Raw genomic sequence first — 26,131 nt, forward strand, 5'->3', positions numbered from 1 at the left:
GGCTCTAACCCTGTGTCCTTGGGGCAGAGTCATGTGTCTCTACATTAGCGCTCTCCTTGCCGGGCTCTGTGAGCGTAACAGGCTCCGGCGTTTATGCTTGGCAACTCTGTGCAGTAACAGAATCCGCCGCTGTACACACCAGGTCAGTGGTTAACCCGCTGATGTTCAGTTAGTACTCCGCCATTACCGAGTAGCAGATTACCAACTCTGCACGGTGGACCCCGGGGTGCGATTCCACTTTCTTATATTTTATATTAAGTGCGATCCGCAACCCTAACATTATGGCAGAGTGACAAGAAGAAAGGCAATTTTGAAAGCCATAAGAAGTCCCATGTAGGGGACACCCCGAGGATGTGGAAGAAGATGCACTGCACTTATGAGGCGAAAGGAGAATTTTATAGTCTAAAAGCAAAACACTATTTGTGATGGAAAAGTAACCTTGCACGTCATCCTGAAAATACCGTCCCCACCGTCACACATGGTGGTGGCAACATAATGCTGTGGGGAGACTTTTCTTCAGCAGCGGCAGGGAAGCTGGTCAGAGGTGATGGAAAAATGGAAGGCGCTAAATACAGGGCAATCCTGGAGGAAAACCTGTTAGAAGATGCAGAAGACTTGGGATCGGGGCGTAGGTTGACCTTCCAGCAGGACAGCGACCATAAACAGTGATGAGCGAGCATGCTCACCACTGTTCAATACTCAATCAAGCTTGGGGATGTTCGGGTACGGTTGTTACTTGATCGAGTGGGTGCTTGAGCTCCATGCTTGAGTCCCTGCCCTGCATGTTTTGCAGCTGTTAAGAAAGCCAATGAATATGCAGGGATTACCCACCATACACAGTAATGCCTTAGCAGCTGCTGGCATTACTGGGATTGCCCAGCCGCATTGTGTCATGGGGTCTTGTATAAGCAGTCACTTTACTGCTATTCACTGACGCTGGAGCCAGATGGAGCATGGACTACAGTGGACATTTTGGGTAATTGGTGAATGAGGGGCTGTCTCTTGTCTTTATTTCTGTCTTTGTATGTATTTCAGGTGTCCTTTTCAGGGCTACATCAGATTTCCAGGACTATGTGGGACCTGCATGGGATTTTTTTTTTCAATAAATTGGTGAACAAGGGATAGTGTGAGGGAGTTTTTATTGACATATTGGTTTTTTTTTGTGAGTGTTATTTTTCTTTATTACTGGGTTAGTATTGGGGGTGTCTGATAGTCGCCTCTTCATTACTAACCCCAGGGCTTGATGTCAGATGTGATTCTTGACAAGTCACAGCTGTCATCAACCCCAACTACCATTAACTCGATTACCACCGCACCAGGACAATGCGCCAGAATTGGCACATCTCATGTGATGCACCACTTCTGGGGCAGCTGCGGGCTGGTATTTTTTAGGTTGGGAAGGGGCCAATATCAATGGACTTTCCCAACATGATAATATAAACACACCGCTGTCTGCTTTATCTGGGTTGGTTGTTAAAAAATAGGGGGGACCCCACGCTATTTTTTTAAATTTATTTATTTAGTAAGTTAATACATGTACAGTAAACTACACATGGAGCACTAATTATATATCTCACAGATCTCAAGGCAGCACCTGCAAAAGAAGGGAGGGAAGGGGTGCAGAACATCCCAGCTGTAAACCAGTCCTCCAATATATGTACATAAATGAAGGTCAGCACTCCCAAAAGAGATTTGAAAATTTTAATAGCCCGTAGTGACGGCAAAATTTCTGAGGACCTTTCTCAAGCAGTGTAAAAGTGCATAGAACAATATTTAAAGGTGCATCAATCAATCCATCAATTCAATTCCATAGCCATAATTCATAGGTAATACAATAAATTATATACAGAGTAGTGCACATATTGCATGCTTACATTCATATACACATACATCCATGGGAACAATGCTCCTCACTTACAAGTGAGATAAGATATCACAAGAATCTTTTCTATTTAAAAGTCCGGCCAAGTTACTTCAGTCCTCATAAACCACATCACAAGAAAACAAATACAGCCCTTGTCCGGCATCAAGTGAAACATTAACAGACCGTACAATAGTGCCACCCACTTGGCTTAAAGTCCAGCTTCTCAGTTCTTTCGCAAAGCCACACAATCCAGGAGGTCTGCACACCTCCATACTCCCAACCATGTGTGAGCTAAACAGGTCCCAATTTACAATGTGAACCACACCCAGGGCAGGGTGGAGATGTGGTGAGCAGCTTACCCCCCTAACTCTTCAGCTGCTCACAATTAGACCTAGCCATAATGTGGCCGATTTACCCCTCTTAGTACTATGTGTACTAGAGCATTACTCCAGGTTCATATCAGAGGACAGCCACCTCTGTGATACATATCTCACATTCACTACGTGTCCGGCAGCCACCGTACACCATATAAAACAAGATACATCATTTACAGATCATAATACATGAGCAAACAGCTTAATTGATCAATAAATCCTCATGTGTCAATGACTTTCTATTGTGCTAGTGCTGCCTACATGTTTTATATTATCTATCTCTCCCTTGTTTCAGTCTACCACCCTACCCGTGCCCTCCGTTCTGCTGATGACCTGAGGTTAGCATCCTCAATAATCAGAACCTCCCACTCCAGTCTCCAAGACTTTACACGTGCTGCGCCAATTCTTTGGAATGCACTTCCCAGGTCAATACGATTAGTCCCCAATCCCCACAATTTTAAGCGTGCCCTGAAAACGCATTTATTCAGACTGGCCTACTGCCTCAACACATTAACCTAATCTATCCCTATGTGGCACAGCCAAAAGTTTTACCATAACCAGGTTCCCCGCATCATGTTCCCACATGCTTTATGCATCCATTAGCCCTCTGTGTCTGTACTGTTACACACTTAACATTATGGCTGGTCCATACAATCAGGGCAACTGTTACCACCCACCTTTCGTGTCTACCTGCTTGTGAGCAGGGCCCTCATTCCTCTTGGTATTTGTTATGATCTATGTGATTATTGTTATGCTGTAATGTCTATTGTCTGTACAAATCCCCTCTGAAATGTAAAGTGCTGCGGAATATGTCGGCGCTATAGACATAACATTTATTATTATTATCCTATAGCTATCTATTATCTATCCATTATCTATTACAAATTAGGTCTGTTATCTATTATATATAATCTATTATCTGTCTATTATGTATTTATTATCTATCTATTATCCATCTATTACAAATTATCTGTCTATCTGTTATCTATCCATTATATATAATTATCTGTCATCTATCTATCCATTATCTATCTATAATCTATTATCTATCAGTCTATTATGTATTTATCTATCCATTATCTATCTATAATCTGTATTTATTATCTATCTATAATCTATTATCTCTGTATCATCTATCTTTTATCTCTCTATTATCAATCTATATATGTATTCTATATCTTTGCACATCTAGTAACATTCCAAAGAGAGACAAAAATGCACGCATCACAATCACATACAAAAAAACAACCAGAGGTGCGGGTATTCATGCAGAATTTCAACACCCCGAAAACCTCAGAAAACACTGATCGTGGAAATGTATCCTGAAAGTGGAGTAATACTCTGACAACATTGTTCCCAGCAGCAACCTGGGAGTCAGAGATGCGTCCAGACGTCTTCCCCACACTGTTTCCATCCGTTCCTGCGATTTTTCCTGACCCGCCCCCAGTCCCCCTGATAGGGTCCTCCAGAAAAATGCTCAAGTTTCTCATTGTCTTCCATTATACTTGGTACTCTAGTTGAGCCCGTCTGAGCATCCGACCTACTCGATTTGAGTACTTAAGCATTCTAGTGTTCGATCATCACTACTTAACATCCTGCCAGAGCTACAATGGAGGGAAAAGAATATTTACATGTGAAGGGCCAGATACAGTCCAGACCCAAAGCTCAGAGAATCTGTGACAAAACGTGAAAATTGGTGATCACAGACGTCTCCGTCCAATCTCACTGATCCTCCAGATCATTCATCCATGAAGTCGCCATGACTCGAGACAGAGCCAAAGGCCATTAAATAATAATAATAATTCTGCACAGAGATCTATACACCATATGCCGACCATCACGTTCTCATCACCCCGGGTTCTGAGGAAACATCGTACCATCACAAGGACAATGCAAGACAACCCATGTATAAGCATGGAAGATTTCAGACAAAGTACATTATGGATTGGCAGCACGTTTTAAGATTCTGATATATAATAATGAAAAACATTCTATGCACAAGGTTGATATCTATATGCTATCTGGATTCTTTTTCCTTTTTGGATATATGATGTTTAATAATATCCTACATATCTTAACCATTTGTTTCTCTTCTATGACATGGGAAATGACCTTTCAAGTAACACATATTTATTTTTTACACTGTTTCTCAATAAAAGATAAAAAAAAAAAATAACTATTTCCCTACGTGAACTCTCTGATGTGCAATTAAAACTGACTTTTGGTTAAAACACTTTCCACATAGAGAACATGAATACGGCTTCTCCCCTGTGTGAATTCTTTGATGTCTCATAAGATCTGATTTCTGGATAAAACATTTTCCACATACAGAGCATGGAAATGGCTTCTCCTTTAAGTGTGTTCTTCGATGCTCAATAAGATCTGATTTAGCATTATAACATTTCCCACATTTTAAACATAAAAAAGTTTTCATCCCTATGTGAGTTTTTTGATGATTCATAAGATTTATTTTCTGAGTAAAACATTTTTCACATTCTGAACACGAATACGGCTTCTCTCCCTTGTGGATTTTTTGATGTGTAACAAGATTTGATTTACTACTATAATGTTTCCCACATTGAGAACATGAAAATAACTTCTCCCCAGTGTGAGTTTTTTGATGGTCAGCAAGATTAGATTGCCAGGTAAAACATTTCCCACAATCTGGGCATGAAAATGGCTTATCCCCTGTATGAATTCTCAGATGTGCTACAAGACTTGATTTAAACCTATAACGTTTTCCACATTCTGGGCATGCAAATGGCTTCTCCCCTGTGTAAATTCTCTTAAGTTTAGAAAAATCTGACTGCTGAGAAAAACATGTCCCACCATCAGCACATGTCAATTTCTTCTCTTCTGAGTGAATTTTTTGATGTTCAACAAGACGTGATTTCTGGATAAAAGATTTGCCACATACTGAACATGAATATGGCGTCTCTCTTGAATGAATTCTGTTATGTTTAACAAGAATTGATTTCTGAGAAAAACATTTTCCACATTCTAAACATGAATAAGGTTTCTCTCCTGTGTGAGTTTTCTGATGTTCAACAAGACTTGATCTTCGTGTAAAACTATTGCCACATTCACAGCATGAAAATGGCTTTTCCCCTGTGTGAATTCTCTGATGTTTATCAAGAATTGATTTCTGAGAATAACACTTCCCACATTCTAAACATGAAAAAGGTTTCTCTCCTGAGTGAGTTTTCTGATGTTCAACAAGACTTGATCTTCGGGTAAAACTATTGCCACATTCACAGCATGAATATGGCTTCTCCCCGGTATGAATTCTCTGATGTTTAACAAGAACTGATTTATGAGAAAAACATTTGCCACATTCTGAACATGGAAATGGTTTCTCTCCTGTGTGAATCTTCTGATGCGCAAGAAGACTTGACTTTCGAGTAAAACCATTCCCACATTCCGAGCATGGGTATGGCTTCTCTTCTGTGTGACATTTTTGATGGTTAACAAAACTTGATTTCTGAGTAAAACATTTACCACATTCTGAGCATGAAAAGGGCGTCTCTCCTGAATGAATTCTCCGATGTCTGACAAGATCCGATTTCTGCAAAAAACATTTGTCGCATTCTGAACATGAAAACGGCTTCTCCCCTGTGTGAATTTTTTCATGGCTAACAAGAATTGATTGCCAAGCAAAACATTTTCCACATTCTTTACATGAATACGGCTTCTCCCCTGTGTGGATTCTTTGATGTCTAACAAGATCAGATTTCTGGTACAAACATTTGCCACATTCGGAACATGAAAACGTCTTCATCCTTGTGCGAACTCTTCGACGTGGTAAACACTTTATGTGACTATGGTTTTGCTCAACATTCTGCGGTGAACCAGGAGATAAGACTTGTTTAAAAGGAGCAGATAACAGATCTTGGATGTTAAGGTCTGAAGGTATATTTGGGATAATGGCGTGCTCTTCATGTGTACTATGTATGATAACACAATCATCTGCTTTAGAATCTAAAGATAGTAGAGGACTGTCTGAGCTCCTGGTGCAATCATCTGTCAAAGACAAAAATGATTATATTATTCTTAAATAATCTTATTAAATTTACATTAAACCCCATTGTTATATTTTATAGGAATTACTAAAGTGTTTTTTCCAGGATATTAATACTGATGACTAGAGATGAGCAAATTGATGTTCAGGACCTTGGTTCAGCAGCAACAACAGTAATCCGTGGTCGCTGGACGGGAATATCTTTTGTTAAAGGACTGGGCATGTTAAAAATCCAACATGCCTGATACTTTTTTTCTGAACATTTTTTCCTGCAGAATGATTTTACTGAGAATCCATCAGTGAACTCATTCTGACTGAGAGTCTGTAAGTATTTTATCTCTCTTTTTCTGATCTCCTCGCAGCTGATTAAAGGCCACATGAAACTTCACAACAAGCTCACTGATGGATTCTCAGTTAAATAATTTGGCAGTCAGCAATAGTCAGTGAAAACATGTTTAATAAAACCCAATCCAATTGTAAAAAAGGATTTTAGATCAAACTAGATACAATATAGTATAAAAAATATTAAATTGACTCCACAGGAGTCCACATCCCCTAGAAAATCATCGCATTCAGTGACTGAGTGGAATGTGACATCTCTTCTTATCCCAAGGTCAACACTCACCTGGGTGGTTATCTGTGGGGCTCTCCTCTTTACACCTCTGATCGCCCCTCATATTAGTGGTCTCCTCTTTACACCGCTGATCGCCCCTCACATTAGGGGTCTCCTCTTTATACTGCTGATCGCCCCTCACATTGGGGGTTTCCTCTTTACACCGCTGATCGCCCCTCACATTAGGGGTCTCCTCTTTACACCGCTGATCGCCCCTCATATTAGTGGTCTCCTCTTTACACTGCTGATCGCCCCTCACATTAGGGGTCTCCTCTTTACACCGCTGATCGCCCCTCACATTAGGGGTCTCCTCTTCACACCGCTGATCGCCCCTCATATTAGTGGTCTCCTCTTTACACCACTGATCGCCCCTCACATTAGGGGTCTCCTCTTTACACCACTGATTGCCCCTCACATTAGGGGTCTCCTCTTTACACCACTGATCGCCCCTCACATTAGGGGTCTCCTCTTTACACCACTGATTGCCCCTCACATTAGGGGTCTCCTCTTTACACCACTGATCGCTCCTCACATTAGGGGTCTCCTCTTTACACCGCTGATCGCCCCTCACATTAGGGGTCTCCTCTTTACACCGCTGATCGCCCCTCACATTAGGGGTCTCCTCTTTACACCGCTGATCGCTCCTCACATTAGGGGTCTCCTCTTTATACCGCTGATCGCCTCTCACATTAGGGGTCTCCTCTTTACACCGCTGATCGCCCCTCACATTAGGGGTCTCCTCTTTACACCACTGATCGCTCCTCACATTTCTCTCTGGATCATTATTATTGTTCAGATCTTTATCCGGATCCAAAAGCTGCAAAACAAACATTGTAAAAGTCCCCGATGATCGGAGAAGTCCCCGGGAATAATGGTGAGAAGATCCGGACATGTGATGTCTGTGGTCAGCTGTGATCCTGCCGTCTCCACCGCTCTCATTACACAAGTATAAAACATATAATACTGGAGGAGAAAACAAGACTGACCACAAGGACGTCACAGCCGTCTACACATCATAGGGAGATCTCCATCTACCTGATGGTCCTGTGGAGGAGAAGGAGCGGGACATCTCTCTGGGGTTGTCCTCATACTGGAGAGAGCTGAGGAGACACAGACAGGACTGACATCATTATTACATACAGAGAATTATAGGCCGTGTGTATTTAGTCCTGTCTATTACCTGGTGATGTGCGGGGCCGGTGCTCCTCCATCACCTCCTGGTAACGATCCTTGTGTCCTTCTAGATACTCCCACTCCTCCATGGAGAAATAGACGGTGACGTCCTGACACCTTATAGGAACCTGACACACACAATGATACCGTCATCACCCAGAATCCTCCAGTGCTGTCCTGTATAATGTCCCAGCATTCCCAGCAGTGTCACCTCTCCAGTCAGCAGCTCAATCATCTTGTTGGCGAGTTCTAGGATCTTCTGGGCATTGATGTCCTCATGTATCCGGGGGTGAGGTGGAGGCCCCGGGATTGGGCTCAGGGTTCCTCCCCATCCTTCACACAGAGGGGCCTGACAGCGATCAGTAGAGGTCTTCACTACGGTGTAATCCTGAGTGTGGAGACATTAATAATATCACTACAGACATCTCCAGAGTCCATCACCTCTCCGGTCATATCCCCTGTTATTCCCATAGATAATGAGGTCATGTGATGACATCAGAGCCTCTCACCTCTCCGGTCATATCCCCTGTTAATCCCATAGATAATGAGGTCATGTGATGTCATCAGAGCCTCTCACCTCTCCGGTCATATCCCCTGTTAATCCCATAGATAATGAGGTCATGTGATGTCATCAGAGCCTCTCACCTCTCCGGTCATATCCCCTGTTAATCCCATAGATAATGAGGTCATGTGATGTCATCAGAGCCTCTCACCTCTCCGGTCATATCCCCTGTTAATCCCATAGATAATGAGGTCATGTGATGTCATCAGAGCCTCTCACCTCTCCAGTCATATCCCGTTATTCCCATAGATAATGAGGTCATGTGATGACATCAGAACCTCTCACCTCTCCGGTCATATCCCGTTATTCCCATAGATAATGAGGTCATGTGATGACATCAGAGCCTCTCACCTCTCCGGTCATATCCCCTGTTATTCCCATAGATAATGAGGTCATGTGATGACATCAGAGCCTCTCACCTCTCCGGTCATATCCCCTGTTAATCCCATAGATAATGAGGTCATGTGATGTCATCAGAGCCTCTCACCTCTCCGGTCATATCCCGTTATTCCCATAGATAATGAGGTCATGTGATGACATCAGAGCCTCTCACCTCTCCGGTCATATCCCCTGTTATTCCCATAGATAAAGAGGTCATGTGAGGACATCAGAGCCTCTCACCTCTCCGGTCATATCCCCTGTTATTCCCATAGATAAAGAGGTCATGTGAGGACATCAGAGCCTCTCACCTCTCCGGTAAGATGGAAGACTATCTCTAGGGTGAGGTTTAATATCTTCTCCGCCATCTTGGCTTTGTCCCTTTTCATCCTGAAATGAAATAAGATGAGAAAATGTAAAAATTACACAAAACCCCAAATGAATATTCTTTACTAGAGTTTATGTGAGGAAACATTGGAATAGTTGTCAGTGTAGATGTTATGTTCTCTCGGGAATGATGAATGTATTGGGAAGAGACCATTTCATGGTTGGCTTCCATTCTACCACTATAACATTCTTATTTTCGGTACTGATTTGGCCTTTTACACCGCGGTCTCCCAGGCATTAAATCTCGTTACTAAATGATTGCTTTGGGATTTTCCCACTGCACAGACATTTGATTTTATTCTACAAAGGTTTCTGCCCATAGAAGTCGCAGGTCAGGAGCGCAGATACATCTAGGTTTTCTGGCACCCGGGGAAAGAATCCAGTTTGGCGCCCCACTCCAGCACATACAGGAGCTTCTCACAAAACTAGAATATCATCAAAAAGTGAATTTATTTCAGTTCTTCCATACCAAAAGTGACTCCTATATTCTATAGGGTCATTACACACAGAGTGATCTATGTCACGGGTTTATTTCTGGTAATGATGATTATGGCTTACAGCCAATGAGAACCCAAAAGTCATTATCTCAGGAAATTAGAATAATTAACAATAAACACCTGAATATGTGAGCTTCACTTTTTATATTGAAAAACTGAAACTTTTTGATGATATTCTAAGTTTGTAAGAAGCACCTGTCTGTGATTTGCACACTTATTCACATGCCGACGAGCTGCTCTCCCTATGTCTCTCAATGTTCAGTGAGAAGTTCATTGTCAGGTGAATGTCAGTATGAAAATCACATATGAGTGAAGCGGCCATGTGATGACTGCTGGAACCAGCAAGCAGAGCTGAATCCTGACAGTGAGAATATTACACACTGTTAGGAATGGCTACAGGGCTTCAATTAATAATTAAAGGGCTTGTCCAGGATTGAGATTAAACTCTGCAGTCACTCTAGGTTTCATGAAATGATTGTTACATGTGTACTGGATCAGAACCAATAACAGCACAAGAATCCATCACCAAAACTACTATCAGTACAGAAACGCAGCAACATAACCCTCATCAGTACATCGCCTGAATCACCACCAGTACAGAAATACAGCATAAAACCCTCTTCAGTACAGGAATACATCACAAGAACCACTATCAGAACAGGAATACATCACAAGAACCACTATCAGTACAGGAATACATCACAAGAACCACCATCAGTACAGGAATACATCACAAGAACCACCATCAGTACAGGATTTCATCACCAATTCCACCAGCAATATATGAATACATCACTAGGACCACCATCATTACATGTTATATCACTAGGACCACCATCATTACATGTTATATCACTAGGACCACCATCTGTACATGAATACATCACTAGCATCACCAGAAGTACATGAATTCAGCACCACAACCACCATCAGTACATGGTACATCAATTGTAATGTCAGGTCAGACCCATATACATTTGTATCACATAAACCTACATCTTCCAGTATGTCCTTAACAATGGTAAGGAGAAACTGGGAGATGCGGCTATTGGACATTATCAGACTGCGGACAATGCAGGAACCACAGTACTGATGAGAGTTAGTCAGTATCACAAAAAAAATGTACATTTTTTTCACAGCCATAGCTCGTCCCTGCAGACACCCTTCTTCCACAGACTTGCACTTAAAATAGCACAGTCATTATAATGCTCCTGAATAAAAGTATCTGCCCTAGGCTGAGCCCCTGAATAAATAATTGCCCCTTACTATATTCCCTGCACAAAATATGACCCACATACTGCCTCCTTATGGTACATGCTCTCCACACTGCCCTCTCCTTTCCAAAACTAGGCCCCCTCTTCACACTGTTCCCTAACACTGTGTCCCCCTATTGGGCCCAGCCTCTATACTGTGCCCCCTGATCATATTGTCAGGGTTGCGGATCGCACTAAATATACAATATGAGAAAGTGCAATCGCAACCCGGGGTCCACCGTGCAGAGGTGATATACTGCTGCTAGGTAATGGCGGACGCTATATGGCGGTATAAAAGAAGAACACACGCAGGTTAACGTCACCCGGTGTGTACAGGGCGAACTCTGTTACCTCACAGAGCCGCAGTACCACCGAACATAAATGCCGGAGCCTGTTTAGCTCACAGAGCTCGGCAACGGAGCGCACAGAATGCGGTCACAGAACTCTGCCCCAAGGACACGGGGTCAGAGTCCCTCTAGGCCTTCTGAGCACGCGGCGTCGCACCTGCGGACCCCAGTATAGACGCTGACTATGGTGGAGTGTCGAGCACGTGCACCGTGGCATGCAGAGCCACCGGTGGACACTGATGCCAGTCTCAGACTCTGGCTCTACCTACACCTAAGCCTGGGCGCTTAACAGGCTAGGCTGCACAACACATGCGTACCAAGGGTAGGGGTTTCTTATTGAGTCATTCACCAGAGACATTCATACATGCAAACAACATTCACTCCACATAGTCTGATAATGCAGTCTATACTAGCGCATGGCCTAGCGGCCATGCAACCCTTTTATAGCAGCGTCCTTCCGGGACCTTCCTGATGGTCCAATCCAAGCTGGAGAAGGACCTGAGCACGTGACCTCCAATCTCCAATGAGAGATCGTCCCATGGGCATGCTCAGTGGATCGAAAGGAGGACTTAGTCCCTGGAGTAGCTCGCTGCTGACCAGCATGTGTTGCTATAGCTGGACCAGAGGTGGCAGCAGCCACCAAGCCCACAGAGCTAGTCTGGGCAGAGCGCTGGGACCGACGAGTCTGCTCTGCGGCCGGAGAGGAATGGGAGACCGTCGAATGCAAGGATCGGGATTCCCGCTGTGCAGCGACAGGAACCCGACGCCTAACACATATTCCCCCTCCTTGGTATACTGTCCTCTCCTGGCTGTTCCTTACAACTATGCTACCCCCCTCTCCACACTAAGCGGCCTCTATTCTGCACCCACTCACACCCCCCTCCTCACACTATTCCCCTCCCTTCTCATACTGTCCCCTCACATATTTATCCCCTTGTTCTCCATATTGCCTCCTCACACATCTCCCAGACTGTGTCCGCACCCATCCCATCACCCTCTCTCCCCATACTATGTTTGCATACATTTCCCCCTCACTATTCATACTGTATCTGCATACATTCACCCCTTGCTCCTCATACTGTGTACGCAGCCATTCACACACTCCCCATATTGTGTCAGCACCCATCCCCTCCCTCACTCCCCATACTGTGTCCGCACCCATCCTCCTTATTCTATGTCCGCATATATTCCCACTTCCCTTACACTGTGTCTGCACCGATCCCCCCACTCACCATACTGGTTTCCGTTTTGCGCTGCGTCACTCCAGTGCAGAGAAATTCACATTTTCACATTTGTTGCTTCTGGAGTGCAGCATGTGAAATCTCTGCTAGTAGTGCCACTGAGCGTTTTCTCAAAATCTTCTCTGGAGGGACGTTTTCATCTCTTCCGCCCAGTGGCAGCATTTGTGAGGGAGGGGTAAAAGCGCACGGAAGAACCGCCCAGTTGCACTACAAGCAGAGATTTCACATGCTGTGCTGCAGTTGTGCCAATTGTGAATATCTCTGCAATGGAGAGACGCAGCGCAAAACGTATAAAAAAGTGGCAGAAACGGGGGTTTTTTTTAAACAAGGTCACTGAATTTATTTTTTTTTAAAGTGACAGGTCCTTTTTAACCACTTAAATGCCATTGTAAGTCTCTGATCAGCACTCCTAATAGAATCAGTGAGAATGGTTGGACTCGGTGCCATTCACACGGGGATCTTCAGGGGAGGCGGACTAATCACGTCTCTCCCTATGGTCCCCAGCCGGCTCTGGTTTGGGCAGCAGGAATCCAGTGTCAGGTTCTGCCACAGTCCGGTTCTCCGCGTTGCTCTCTCTGGTGCAGACAAGGTGATGGCATACCGGAGGCAGCGACATGCCGCAGCAGGACCAGGTGAGTGGCGAGGTTTTGTTTTCCACCCCTTTATTTCAGCGCTAGCGGACTCTGGCTGGTTACTAATCTGCTGAATTTACAAGGAGTGAATCCCATCCCCCCCCTGGAATTTTTGGATTCGGGGAAAATGACAATTTTTAAAAAATTTTAAGCAAATTTGCAGAACGCTAGCTCCAATCGAAACGACAAAGTGTCCAACATTAAACGAGCCGCAGGCAACTGTCAGAAACAAAGCTATAACGCTGGAGAAAAGGGGACATGGCCCAGATACAAAGGGTGTAAGACAACACCACCACGTGCGAGGTCAGAGCAAGCATTGCATGACTGCTGCAGACAATCACTGGCAGAGGAGGTGAGGCCAGTAAGAGCAGCACATGGCTGCTGCAGACAATCACTGGCAGAGGAGGTGAGGCCAGTAAATACGGCACATGACTGCTGCAGACAATCACTGGCAGAGGAGGTGAGGCCAGTGAGTGCAGCACATGGCTGCTGCAGACAATCACGGGCAGAGGAGGTGAGGCCAGAAAGTACGGCACATGACTGCTGCAGACAATCACTGGCTGAGGAGGTGAGGCCAGTAAATATGGCACATGACTGCTGCAGACAATCACTGGCAGAGGAGGTGAGGCCAGTAAGTGCAGCACATGGCTGCTGCAGACAATCACGGGCAGAGGAGGTGAGGCCAGTAAGTACGGCACATGACTGCTGCAGACAATCACTGGCTGAGGAGGTGAGGCCAGTAAATACGGCACATGACTGCTGCAGACAATCACTGGCAGAGGAGGTGAGGCCAGTAAGTGCAGCACATGGCTGCTGCAGACAATCACGGGCAGAGAAGGTGAGGCCAGTAAGTACGGCACATGACTGCTGCAGACAATCACTGGCTGAGGAGGTGAGGCCAGTAAATACGGCACATGACTGCTGCAGACAATCACTGGCAGAGGAGGTGAGGCCAGTAAGTGCAGCACATGGCTGCTGCAGACAATCACTAACAGAGGAGGTGAGGCCAGTAAGTGCAGCACATGGCTGCTGCAGACAATCACTGGCAGAGGAGGTGAGGCCAGTAAGTACGGCACATGACTGCTGCAGACAATCACTGGCAGAGGAGGTGAGGCCAGTAAGTGCAGCACATGGCTGCTGCAGACAATCACTGGCAGAGGAGGTGAGGCCAGGAAGTGCAGCACATGACTGCTGCAGACAATCACTGGCAGAGGAGGTGAGGCCAGTAAGTGCAGCACATGGCTGCTGCAGACAATCACTGGCAGAGGAGGTGAGGCCAGGAAGTACGGCACATGACTGCTGCAGACAATCACTGGCAGAGGAGGTGAGGCCAGTAAGTGCATCACATGGCTGCTGCAGACAAACACTGGCAGAGGAGGTAAGGCCAGTAAGTACGGCACATGACTGCTGCAGACTATCGCTGGCAGAGGAGGTGAGGCCAGTAAATACGGCACATGACTGCTGCAGAAAATCACTGGCAGAGGAGGTGAGGCCAGTAAGTGCGGCACATGGCTGCTGCAGACAATCACTGGCAGAGGAGGTGAGGCCAGTAAGTGCAGCACATGGCTGCTGCAGACAATCACTGGCAGAGGAGGTGAGGCCAGTAAATACGGCACATGACTGCTGCAGACAATCACTGGCTGAGGAGGTGAGGCCAGTAAATATGGCACATGACTGCTGCAGACAATCACTGGCAGAGGAGGTGAGGCCAGTAAGTACGGCACATGACTGCTGCAGACAATCACTGGCTGAGGAGGTGAGGCCAGTAAATACGGCACATGACTGCTGCAGACAATCACTGGCAGAGGAGGTGAGGCCAGTAAGTGCAGCACATGGCTGCTGCAGACAATCACGGGCAGAGAAGGTGAGGCCAGTAAGTACGGCACATGACTGCTGCAGACAATCACTGGCTGAGGAGGTGAGGCCAGTAAGTGCAGCACATGGCTGCTGCAGACAATCACTGGCAGAGGAGGTGAGGCCAGGAAGTACGGCACATGACTGCTGCAGACAATCACTGGCAGAGGAGGTGAGGCCAGTAAGTGCAGCACATGGCTGCTGCAGACAAACACTGGCAGAGGAGGTAAGGCCAGTAAGTACGGCACATGACTGCTGCAGACTATCGCTGGCAGAGGAGGTGAGGCCAGTAAATACGGCACATGACTGCTGCAGACAATCACTGGCAGAGGAGGTGAGGCCAGTAAGTGCGGCACATGGCTGCTGCAGACAATCACTGGCAGAGGAGGTGAGGCCAGTAAGTGCAGCACATGGCTGCTGCAGACAATCACTGGCAGAGGAGGTGAGGCCAGTAAATACGGCACATGACTGCTGCAGACAATCACTGGCTGAGGAGGTGAGGCCAGTAAATATGGCACATGACTGCTGCAGACAATCACTGGCAGAGGAGGTGAGGCCAGTAAGTACGGCACATGACTGCTGCAGACAATCACTGGCTGAGGAGGTGAGGCCAGTAAATACGGCACATGACTGCTGCAGACAATCACTGGCAGAGGAGGTGAGGCCAGTAAGTGCAGCACATGGCTGCTGCAGACAATCACGGGCAGAGAAGGTGAGGCCAGTAAGTACGGCACATGACTGCTGCAGACAATCACTGGCTGAGGAGGTGAGGCCAGTAAATACGGCACATGACTGCTGCAGACAATCACTGGCAGAGGAGGTGAGGCCAGTAAGTGCAGCACATGGCTGCTGCAGACAATCACTAACAGAGGAGGTGAGGCCAGTAAGTGCAGCACATGGCTGCTGCAGACAATCACTGGCAGAGGAGGTGAGGTCAGTAAGTACGGCACATGACTGCTGCAGACAATCACTGGCAGAGGAGGTGAGGCCAGGAAGTGCAGCACATGACTGCTGCAGACAATCACTGGCAGAGGAGGTAAAGCCAGTAAGTACGGCACATGACTGCTGCAGACTATCGCTGGCAGAGGAGGTGAGGCCAGTAAATACGGCACATGACTGCTGCAGACAATCACTGGCAGAGGAGGTGAGGCCAGTAAGTGCGGCACATGGCTGCTGCAGACAATCACTGGCAGAGGAGGTGAGGCCAGTAAGTGCAGCACATGGCTGCTGCAGACAATCACTGGCAGAGGAGGTGAGGCCAGTAAATACGGCACATGACTGCTGCAGACAATCACTGGCTGAGGAGGTGAGGCCAGTAAATATGGCACATGACTGCTGCAGACAATCACTGGCAGAGGAGGTGAGGCCAGTAAGTACGGCACATGACTGCTGCAGACAATCACTGGCTGAGGAGGTGAGGCCAGTAAATACGGCACATGACTGCTGCAGACAATCACTGGCAGAGGAGGTGAGGCCAGTAAGTGCAGCACATGGCTGCTGCAGACAATCACGGGCAGAGAAGGTGAGGCCAGTAAGTACGGCACATGACTGCTGCAGACAATCACTGGCTGAGGAGGTGAGGCCAGTAAGTGCAGCACATGGCTGCTGCAGACAATCACTGGCAGAGGAGGTGAGGCCAGGAAGTACGGCACATGACTGCTGCAGACAATCACTGGCAGAGGAGGTGAGGCCAGTAAGTGCAGCACATGGCTGCTGCAGACAAACACTGGCAGAGGAGGTAAGGCCAGTAAGTACGGCACATGACTGCTGCAGACTATCGCTGGCAGAGGAGGTGAGGCCAGTAAATACGGCACATGACTGCTGCAGACAATCACTGGCAGAGGAGGTGAGGCCAGTAAGTGCGGCACATGGCTGCTGCAGACAATCACTGGCAGAGGAGGTGAGGCCAGTAAGTGCAGCACATGGCTGCTGCAGACAATCACTGGCAGAGGAGGTGAGGCCAGTAAATACGGCACATGACTGCTGCAGACAATCACTGGCTGAGGAGGTGAGGCCAGTAAATATGGCACATGACTGCTGCAGACAATCACTGGCAGAGGAGGTGAGGCCAGTAAGTACGGCACATGACTGCTGCAGACAATCACTGGCTGAGGAGGTGAGGCCAGTAAATACGGCACATGACTGCTGCAGACAATCACTGGCAGAGGAGGTGAGGCCAGTAAGTGCAGCACATGGCTGCTGCAGACAATCACGGGCAGAGAAGGTGAGGCCACTAAGTACGGCACATGACTGCTGCAGACAATCACTGGCTGAGGAGGTGAGGCCAGTAAATACGGCACATGACTGCTGCAGACAATCACTGGCAGAGGAGGTGAGGCCAGTAAGTGCAGCACATGGCTGCTGCAGACAATCACTAACAGAGGAGGTGAGGCCAGTAAGTGCAGCACATGGCTGCTGCAGACAATCACTGGCAGAGGAGGTGAGGTCAGTAAGTACGGCACATGACTGCTGCAGACAATCACTGGCAGAGGAGGTGAGGCCAGTAAGTGCAGCACATGGCTGCTGCAGACAATCACTGGCAGAGGAGGTGAGGCCAGGAAGTGCAGCACATGACTGCTGCAGACAATCACTGGCAGAGGAGGTGAGGCCAGTAAGTGCAGCACATGGCTGCTGCAGACAATCACTGGCAGAGGAGGTGAGGCCAGGAAGTACGGCACATGACTGCTGCAGACAATCACTGGCAGAGGAGGTGAGGCCAGTAAGTGCAGCACATGGCTGCTGCAGACAAACACTGGCAGAGGAGGTAAGGCCAGTAAGTACGGCACATGACTGCTGCAGACTATCGCTGGCAGAGGAGGTGAGGCTAGTAAATACGGCACATGACTGCTGCAGACAATCACTGGCAGAGGAGGTGAGGCCAGTAAGTGCGGCACATGGCTGCTGCAGACAATCACTGGCAGAGGAGGTGAGGCCAGTAAGTGCAGCACATGGCTGCTGCAGACAATCACTGGCAGAGGAGGTGAGGCCAGTAAATACGGCACATGACTGCTGCAGACAATCACTGGCAGAGGAGGTGAGGCCAGTAAGTGTGGCACATGGCTGCTGCAGACAATCACTGGCAGAGGAGGTGAGGCCAGTAAATACGGCACATGACTGCTGCAGACAATCACTGGCAGAGGAGGTGAGGCCAGGAAGTACGGCACATGACTGCTGCAGACAATCACTGGCAGAGGAGGTGAGGCCAGTAAGTGCAGCACATGGCTGCTGCAGACAATCACTGGCAGAGGAGGTGAGGCCAGTAAATACGGCACATGACTGCTGCAGACAATCACTGGCAGAGGAGGTGAGGCCAGGAAGTACGGCACATGACTGCTGCAGACAATCACTGGCAGAGGAGGTGAGGCCTGTAAGTACGGCACATGACTGCTGCAGACAATCACTGGCAGAGGAGGTGAGGCCAGTAAATACGGCACATGACTGCTGCAGACAATCACTGGCTGAGGAGGTGAGGCCAGTAAATATGGCACATGACGGCTGCAGACAATCACTGGCTGAGGAGGTGAGGCCAGTAAGTTAAGCACATGGCTGCTGCAGACAATCAATGGCTGAGGAGGTGAGGCCAGTAAGTACGGCACATGACTGCTGCAGACAATCACTGGCTGAGGAGGTGAGGCCAGTAAGTAGGGCACATGGCTGCTGCAGACAATCACTGGCAGAGGAGGTGAGGCCAGTAAATACGGCACATGACTGCTGCAGACAATCACTGGCAGAGGAGGTGAGGCCAGTAAGTGCAGCACATGGCTGCTGCAGACAATCACTGGCAGAGGAGGTGAGGCCAGTAAATACGGCACATGACTGCTGCAGACAATCACTGGCAGAGGAGGTGAGGCCAGGAAGTACGGCACATGACTGCTGCAGACAATCACTGGCAGAGGAGGTGAGGCCTGTAAGTACGGCACATGACTGCTGCAGACAATCACTGGCAGAGGAGGTGAGGCCAGTAAATACGGCACATGACTGCTGCAGACAATCACTGGCTGAGGAGGTGAGGCCTGTAAATATGGCACATGACGGATGCAGACAATCACTGGCTGAGGAGGTGAGGCCAGTAAGTTAAGCACATGGCTGCTGCAGACAATCAATGGCTGAGGAGGTGAGGCCAGTAAGTACGGCACATGACTGCTGCAGACAATCACTGGCTGAGGAGGTGAGGCCAGTAAGTAGGGCACATGGCTGCTGCAGACAATCACTGGCAGAGGAGGTGAGGCCAGTAAGTACGGCACATGGCTGCTGCAGACAATCACTGGCAGAGGAGGTGAGGCCAGTAAGTACGGCACATGGCTGCTGCAGACAATCACTGGTAGAGGAGGTGAGGCCAGTAAGTACGGCACATGACTGCTGCAGACAATCACTGGCAGAGGAGGTGAGGCCAGTAAGTACGGCACATGACTGCTGCAGACAATCACAGGCAGAGGAGGTGAGGCCAGTAAATACGGCACATGACTGCTGCAGACAATCACTGGCAGAGGAGGTGAGGCCAGTAAGTGCAGCACATGGCTGCTGCAGACAATCACGGGCAGAGGAGGTGAGGCCAGTAAGTACGGCACATGACTGCTGCAGACAATCACTGGCTGAGGAGGTGAGGCCAGTAAATACGGCACATGACTGCTGCAGACAATCACTGGCAGAGGAGGTGAGGCCAGTAAGTGCAGCACATGGCTGCTGCAGACAATCACGGGCAGAGAAGGTGAGGCCAGTAAGTTCGGCACATGACTGCTGCAGACAATCACTGGCTGAGGAGGTGAGGCCAGTAAATACGGCACATGACTGCTGCAGACAATCACTGGCAGAGGAGGTGAGGCCAGTAAGTGCAGCACATGGCTGCTGCAGACAATCACTAACAGAGGAGGTGAGGCCAGTAAGTGCAGCACATGGCTGCTGCAGACAATCACTGGCTGAGGAGGTGAGGCCAGTAAGTACGGCACATGACTGCTGCAGACAATCACTGGCAGAGGAGGTGAGGCCAGTAAGTGCAGCACATGGCTGCTGCAGACAATCACTGGCAGAGGAGGTGAGGCCTGTAAGTACGGCACATGACTGCTGCAGACAATCACTGGCAGAGGAGGTGAGGCCAGTAAATACGGCACATGGCTGCTGCAGACAATCACTGGCTGAGGAGGTGAGGCCAGTAAATACGGCACATGACGGCTGCAGACAATCACTGGCTGAGGAGGTGAGGCCAGTAAGTTAAGCACATGGCTGCTGCAGACAATCAATGGCTGAGGAGGTGAGGCCAGTAAGTACGGCACATGACTGCTGCAGACAATCACTGGCTGAGGAGGTGAGGCCAGTAAGTACGGCACATGGCTGCTGCAGACAATCACTGGCAGAGGAGGTGAGGCCAGTAAGTACGGCACATGGCTGCTGCAGACAATCACTGGCAGAGGAGGTGAGGCCAGTAAGTACGGCACATGACTGCTGCAGACAATCACTGGCAGAGGAGGTGAGGCCAGTAAGTACGGCACATGACTGCTGCAGACAATCACTGGCAGAGGAGGTGAGGCCAGAAAGTACAGCACATGACTGCTGCAGACAATCACGGGCAGAGGAGGTGAGGCCAGTAAATACGGCACATGACTGCTGCAGACAATCACTGGCAGAGGAGGTGAGGCCAGTAAGTGCAGCACATGGCTGCTGCAGACAATCACGGGCAGAGGAGGTGAGGCCAGTAAGTACGGCACATGACTGCTGCAGACAATCACTGGCTGAGGAGGTGAGGCCAGTAAATACGGCACATGACTGCTGCAGACAATCACTGGCAGAGGAGGTGAGGCCAGTAAGTGCAGCATATGGCTGCTGCAGACAATCACGGGCAGAGAAGGTGAGGCCAGTAAGTTCGGCACATGACTGCTGCAGACAATCACTGGCTGAGGAGGTGAGGCCAGTAAATACGGCACATGACTGCTGCAGACAATCACTGGCAGAGGAGGTGAGGTCAGTAAGTGCAGCACATGGCTGCTGCAGACAATCACTAACAGAGGAGGTGAGGCCAGTAAGTGCAGCACATGGCTGCTGCAGACTATCGCTGGCAGAGGAGGTGAGGCCAGTAAATACGGCACATGACTGCTGCAGACAATCACTGGCAGAGGAGGTGAGGCCAGTAAGTGCGGCACATGGCTGCTGCAGACAATCACTGGCAGAGGAGGTGAGGCCAGTAAGTGCTGCACATGGCTGCTGCAGACAATCACTGGCAGAGGAGGTGAGGCCAATAAATACGGCACATGACTGCTGCAGACAATCACTGGCAGAGGAGGTGAGGCCAGTAAGTGCGGCACATGGCTGCTGCAGACAATCACTGGCATAGGAGGTGAGGCCAGTAAATACGGCACATGACTGCTGCAGACAATCACTGGCAGAGGAGGTGAGGCCAGGAAGTACGGCACATGACTGCTGCAGACAATCACTGGCAGAGGAGGTGAGGCCAGTAAGTGCAGCACATGGCTGCTGCAGACAATCACTGGCAGAGGAGGTGAGGCCTGTAAGTACGACACATGACTGCTGCAGACAATCACTGGCAGAGGAGGTGAGGCCAGTAAATACGGCACGACTGCTGCAGACAATCACTGGCTGAGGAGGTGAGGCCAGTAAATACGGCACATGACGGCTGCAGACAATCACTGGCTGAGGAGGTGAGGCCAGTAAGTTAAGCACATGGCTGCTGCAGACAATCAATGGCTGAGGAGGTGAGGCCAGTAAGTACGGCACATGACTGCTGCAGACAATCACTGGCTGAGGAGGTGAGGCCAGTAAGTACGGCACATGGCTGCTGCAGACAATCACTGGCAGAGGAGGTGAGGCCAGTAAGTACGGCACATGACTGCTGCAGACAATCACTGGCTGAGGAGGTGAGGCCAGTAAGTACGGCACATGGCTGCTGCAGACAATCACTGGCAGAGGAGGTGAGGCCAGTAAGTACGGCACATGACTGCTGCAGACAATCACTGGCTGAGGAGGTGAGGCCAGTAAGTGCAGCACATGGCTGCTGCAGACAATCACTGGCTGAGGAGGTGAGGCCAGTAAGTACGGCATATGGCTGCTGCAGACAATCACTGGCTGAGGAGGTGAGGCCAGTAAGTGCAGCACATGGCTGCTGCAGACAATCACTGACAGGTGAGGCCAGTAAGTACGGCACATGACTGCTGCAGACAATCACTGGCAGAGGAGGTGAGGCCAGTAAGTACGGCACATGACTGCTGCAGACAATCACTGGCAGAGGAGGTGAGGCCAGTAAGTACGGCACATGACTGCTGCAGACAATCACTGGCAGAGGAGGTGAGGCCAGTAAGTGCGGCACATGACTGCTGCAGACAATCACTGGCAGAGGAGGTGAGGCCAGTAAGTACGGCACATGACTGCTGCAGACAATCACTGGCAGAGGAGGTGAGGCCAGTAAGTGCGGCACATGACTGCTGCAGACAATCACTGGCAGAGGAGGTGAGGCCAGTAAGTGCGGCACATGACTGCTGCAGACAATCACTGGCAGAGGAGGTGAGGCCAGTAAGTACGGCACATGACTGCTGCAGACAATCACTGGCAGAGGAGGTGAGGCCAGTAAGTACGGCACATGACTGCTGCAGACAATCACTGACAGAGGAGGTGAGGCCAGTAAGTGCGGCACATGACTGCTGCAGACAATCACTGGCAGAGGAGGTGAGGCCAGTAAGTACGGCACATGACTGCTGCAGACAATCACTGGCAGAGGAGGTGAGGCCAGTAAGTACGGCACATGACGCTGCAGACAATCACTGGCAGAGGAGGTGAGGCCAGTAAGTACGGCACATGACTGCTGCAGACAATCACTGGCAGAGGAGGTGAGACCAGTAACTACGGCACATGACTGCTGCAGACAATCACTGACAGAGGAGGTGAGGCCAGTAAGTGCGGCACATCACTGCTGCAGACAATCACTGGCAGAGGAGGTGAGGCCAGTAAGTACGGCACATGACTGCTGCAGACAATCACTGGCTGACTAGGTGAGGCTAGTAAGTACGGCACATGACTGCTGCAGACAATCACTGGCAGAGGAGGTGAGGCCAGTAAGTACGGCACATGACTGCTGCCGACAATCACTGGCAGAGGAGGTGAGGTCAGTAACTGCAGCACATGACTGCTGCAGACAATCACTGGCAGAGGAGGTGAGGTCAGTAAGTGCAGCACATGACTGCTGCAGACAATCACTGGCAGAGGAGGTGAGGCCAGTAAGTACGGCACATGGCTGCTGCAGACAATCACTGGCAGAGGAGGTGAGGCCAGTAAGTACGGCACATGACTGCTGCAGACAATCACTGACAGAGGAGGTGAGGCCAGTAAGTACGGCACATGACTGCTGCAGACAATCACTGGCAGAGGAGGTGAGGTCAGTAAGTGCAGCACATGACTGCTGCAGACAATCACTGGCAGAGGAGGTGAGGCCAGTAAGTACGGCACATGACTGCTGCAGACAATCACTGGCAGAGGAGGTGAGGTCAGTAAGTGCAGCACATGACTGCTGCAGACAATCACTGGCAGAGGAGGTGAGGCCAGTAAGTACGGCACATGGCTGCTGCAGACAATCACTGGCAGAGGAGGTGAGGCCAGTAAGTACGGCACATGACTGCTGCAGACAATCACTGGCAGAGGAGGTGAGGCCAGTAAGTGCGGCACATGACTGCTGCAGACAATCACTGGCAGAGGAGGTGAGGCCAGTAAGTGCAGCACATGGCTGCTGCAGACAATCACTGGCAGAGGAGGTGAGGCCAGTAAGTGCGGCACATGACTGCTGCAGACAATCACTGGCAGAGGAGGTGAGGCCAGTAAGTACGGCACATGACTGCTGCAGACAATCACTGGCAGAGGAGGTGAGGTCAGTAAGTGCAGCACATGACTGCTGCAGACAATCACTGGCAGAGGAGGTGAGGCCAGTAAGTACGGCACATGGCTGCTGCAGACAATCACTGGCAGAGGAGGTGAGGCCAGTAAGTACGGCACATGACTGCTGCAGACAATCACTGACAGAGGAGGTGAGGCCAGTAAGTACGGCACATGACTGCTGCAGACAATCACTGGCAGAGGAGGTGAGGCCAGTAAGTACGGCACATGACTGCTGCAGACAATCACTGGCAGAGGAGGTGAGGTCAGTAAGTGCAGCACATGACTGCTGCAGACAATCACTGGCAGAGGAGGTGAGGCCAGTAAGTACGGCACATGACTGCTGCAGACAATCACTGGCAGAGGAGGTGAGGTCAGTAAGTGCAGCACATGACTGCTGCAGACAATCACTGGCAGAGGAGGTGAGGCCAGTAAGTACGGCACATGACTGCTGCAGACAATCACTGGCAGAGGAGGTGAGGTCAGTAAGTGCAGCACATGACTGCTGCAGACAATCACTGGCAGAGGAGGTGAGGCCAGTAAGTACGGCACATGACTGCTGCAGACAATCACTGGCAGAGGAGGTGAGGCCAGTAAGTGCGGCACATGGCTGGACGAGACAAGCCGCCATCATTACCATAGCAACCACAGCTGTAATCCTGAGGAGAACACACACATACCTCCTCCTGCAGAGCGGCACCGCCGTGACACCTGGAGCTCCGCCCCTGATCATGTGACTGATCACATGACTGTGACGTCACGCAGGTCCTGTCCGCACACGGCGGCGCCGCTCTGCAGGTGGAGGTATGTGTGTGTTTCTGTCACTCGCTTCTATGGCGCCACCATATTCCTCAGCGCTGTACAGACATTAACACAATCTAATTCCCCATCAGTCTCTGGAGCGCGGGAGGAAACACGGGGAGAACATACAGACTCCCTGCAGATGGCGCCCTCCTCCTGTTATTGGGGAGGATTAACCCTTTATGCGGCTGATGATGGGAGGAGTTGTAGTTGTTATTCTCTGTGTGGTTACATCTGATGTCACATGACCGCTGCTGTATTCAGTCTCCAGCCCCCAGGACTCTCCTGCACCTTCCTCCCTCTGACATGGCCTCAGTGTGGCCCCTCCGGGCTCCTGTACCTTCCTCCCTATGACATGGCCTCAGTGTGGCCCCTCAGGGCTCCTGTACCTTCCTCCCTATGACGTGGACTCAGTGTGGCCCCTCAGGGCTCCTGTACCTTGCTCCCTCTGACATGGCCTCAGTGTGGCCCCTCAGAGCTTCTGTACCTTCCTCCCTATGACATGGTCTCAGTGTGGCCCCTCAGGGCTCCTGTACCTTCCTCCCTATGACATGGCCTCAGTGTGGCCCCTCAGGGCTCCTGTACCTTCCTCCCTATGACATGGCCTCAGTGTGGCCCCTCAGGGCTCCTGTACCTTCCTCCCTATGACGTGGACTCAGTGTGGCCCCTCAGGGCTCCTGTACCTTCCTCCCTATGACGTGGACTCAGTGTGGCCCCTCAGGGCTCCTGTACCTTCCTCCCTATGACGTGGCCTCAGTGTGGCCCCTCAGGGCTCCTGTACCTTCCTCCCTATGACAGCCTCAGTGTGGCCCCTCAGGGCCCCTGTACCTTCCTCCCTATGACATGGCCTCAGTGTGGCCCCTCAGGGCTCCTGTACCTTCCTCCCTATGACATGGACTCAGTGTGGCCCCTCAGGGCTCCTGTACCTTCCTCCCTATGACGTGGCCTCAGTGTGGCCCCTCAGGGCTCCTGTACCTTCCTCCCTATGACATGGCCTCAGTGTGGCCCCTCAGGGCTCCTGTACCTTCCTCCCTATGACATGGACTCAGTGTGGCCCCTCAGGGCTCCTGTACCTTCCTCCCTATGACGTGGCCTCAGTGTGGCCCCTCAGGGCTCCTGTACCTTCCTCCCTATGACATGGCCTCAGTGTGGCCCCTCAGGGCTCCTGTACCTTCCTCCCTATGACATGGCCTCAGTGTGGCCCCTCAGGGCTCCTGTACCTTCCTCCCTATGACATGGACTCAGTGTGGCCCCTCAGGGCTCCTGTAC

The 26,131-nt window shown here is 49.6% G+C and overlaps 2 protein-coding genes across 3 annotated transcripts in view; one reads left to right on the plus strand and one right to left on the minus strand.

Annotated features, from left to right (window-relative positions):
- Positions 1-1,514: 1,514 nt before the first annotated feature.
- Positions 1,515-24,816, minus strand: LOC141060420 (uncharacterized). The gene is made up of 7 exons (XM_073556667.1): positions 24,742-24,816; positions 9,294-9,372; positions 8,254-8,430; positions 8,050-8,170; positions 7,905-7,969; positions 6,882-7,686; positions 1,515-6,258 (listed from the first exon to the last, which is right to left on the minus strand). Exons 1-7 carry the CDS (start codon positions 24,792-24,794, stop codon positions 4,415-4,417), a joined length of 3,144 nt encoding a protein of 1,047 aa, XP_073412768.1. The 5' UTR covers positions 24,795-24,816; the 3' UTR covers positions 1,515-4,414.
- Positions 24,755-26,131, plus strand: part of LOC141060422 (uncharacterized) — a 71,628-nt gene continuing 70,251 nt past the window's right edge. For both annotated transcript variants that reach the window (XM_073556671.1, XM_073556670.1), the window contains exon 1: positions 24,755-24,865. The gene's annotated coding sequence lies outside the window, so the exon portion shown is untranslated. The remainder of the gene's footprint in view (positions 24,866-26,131) is intronic.

This window comes from Dendrobates tinctorius, unplaced genomic scaffold (assembly GCF_039654945.1).
Source record: "Dendrobates tinctorius isolate UK_male_01 unplaced genomic scaffold, ASM3965494v1 ptg000237l, whole genome shotgun sequence".
NCBI lineage: Eukaryota > Metazoa > Chordata > Amphibia > Anura > Dendrobatidae > Dendrobates > Dendrobates tinctorius.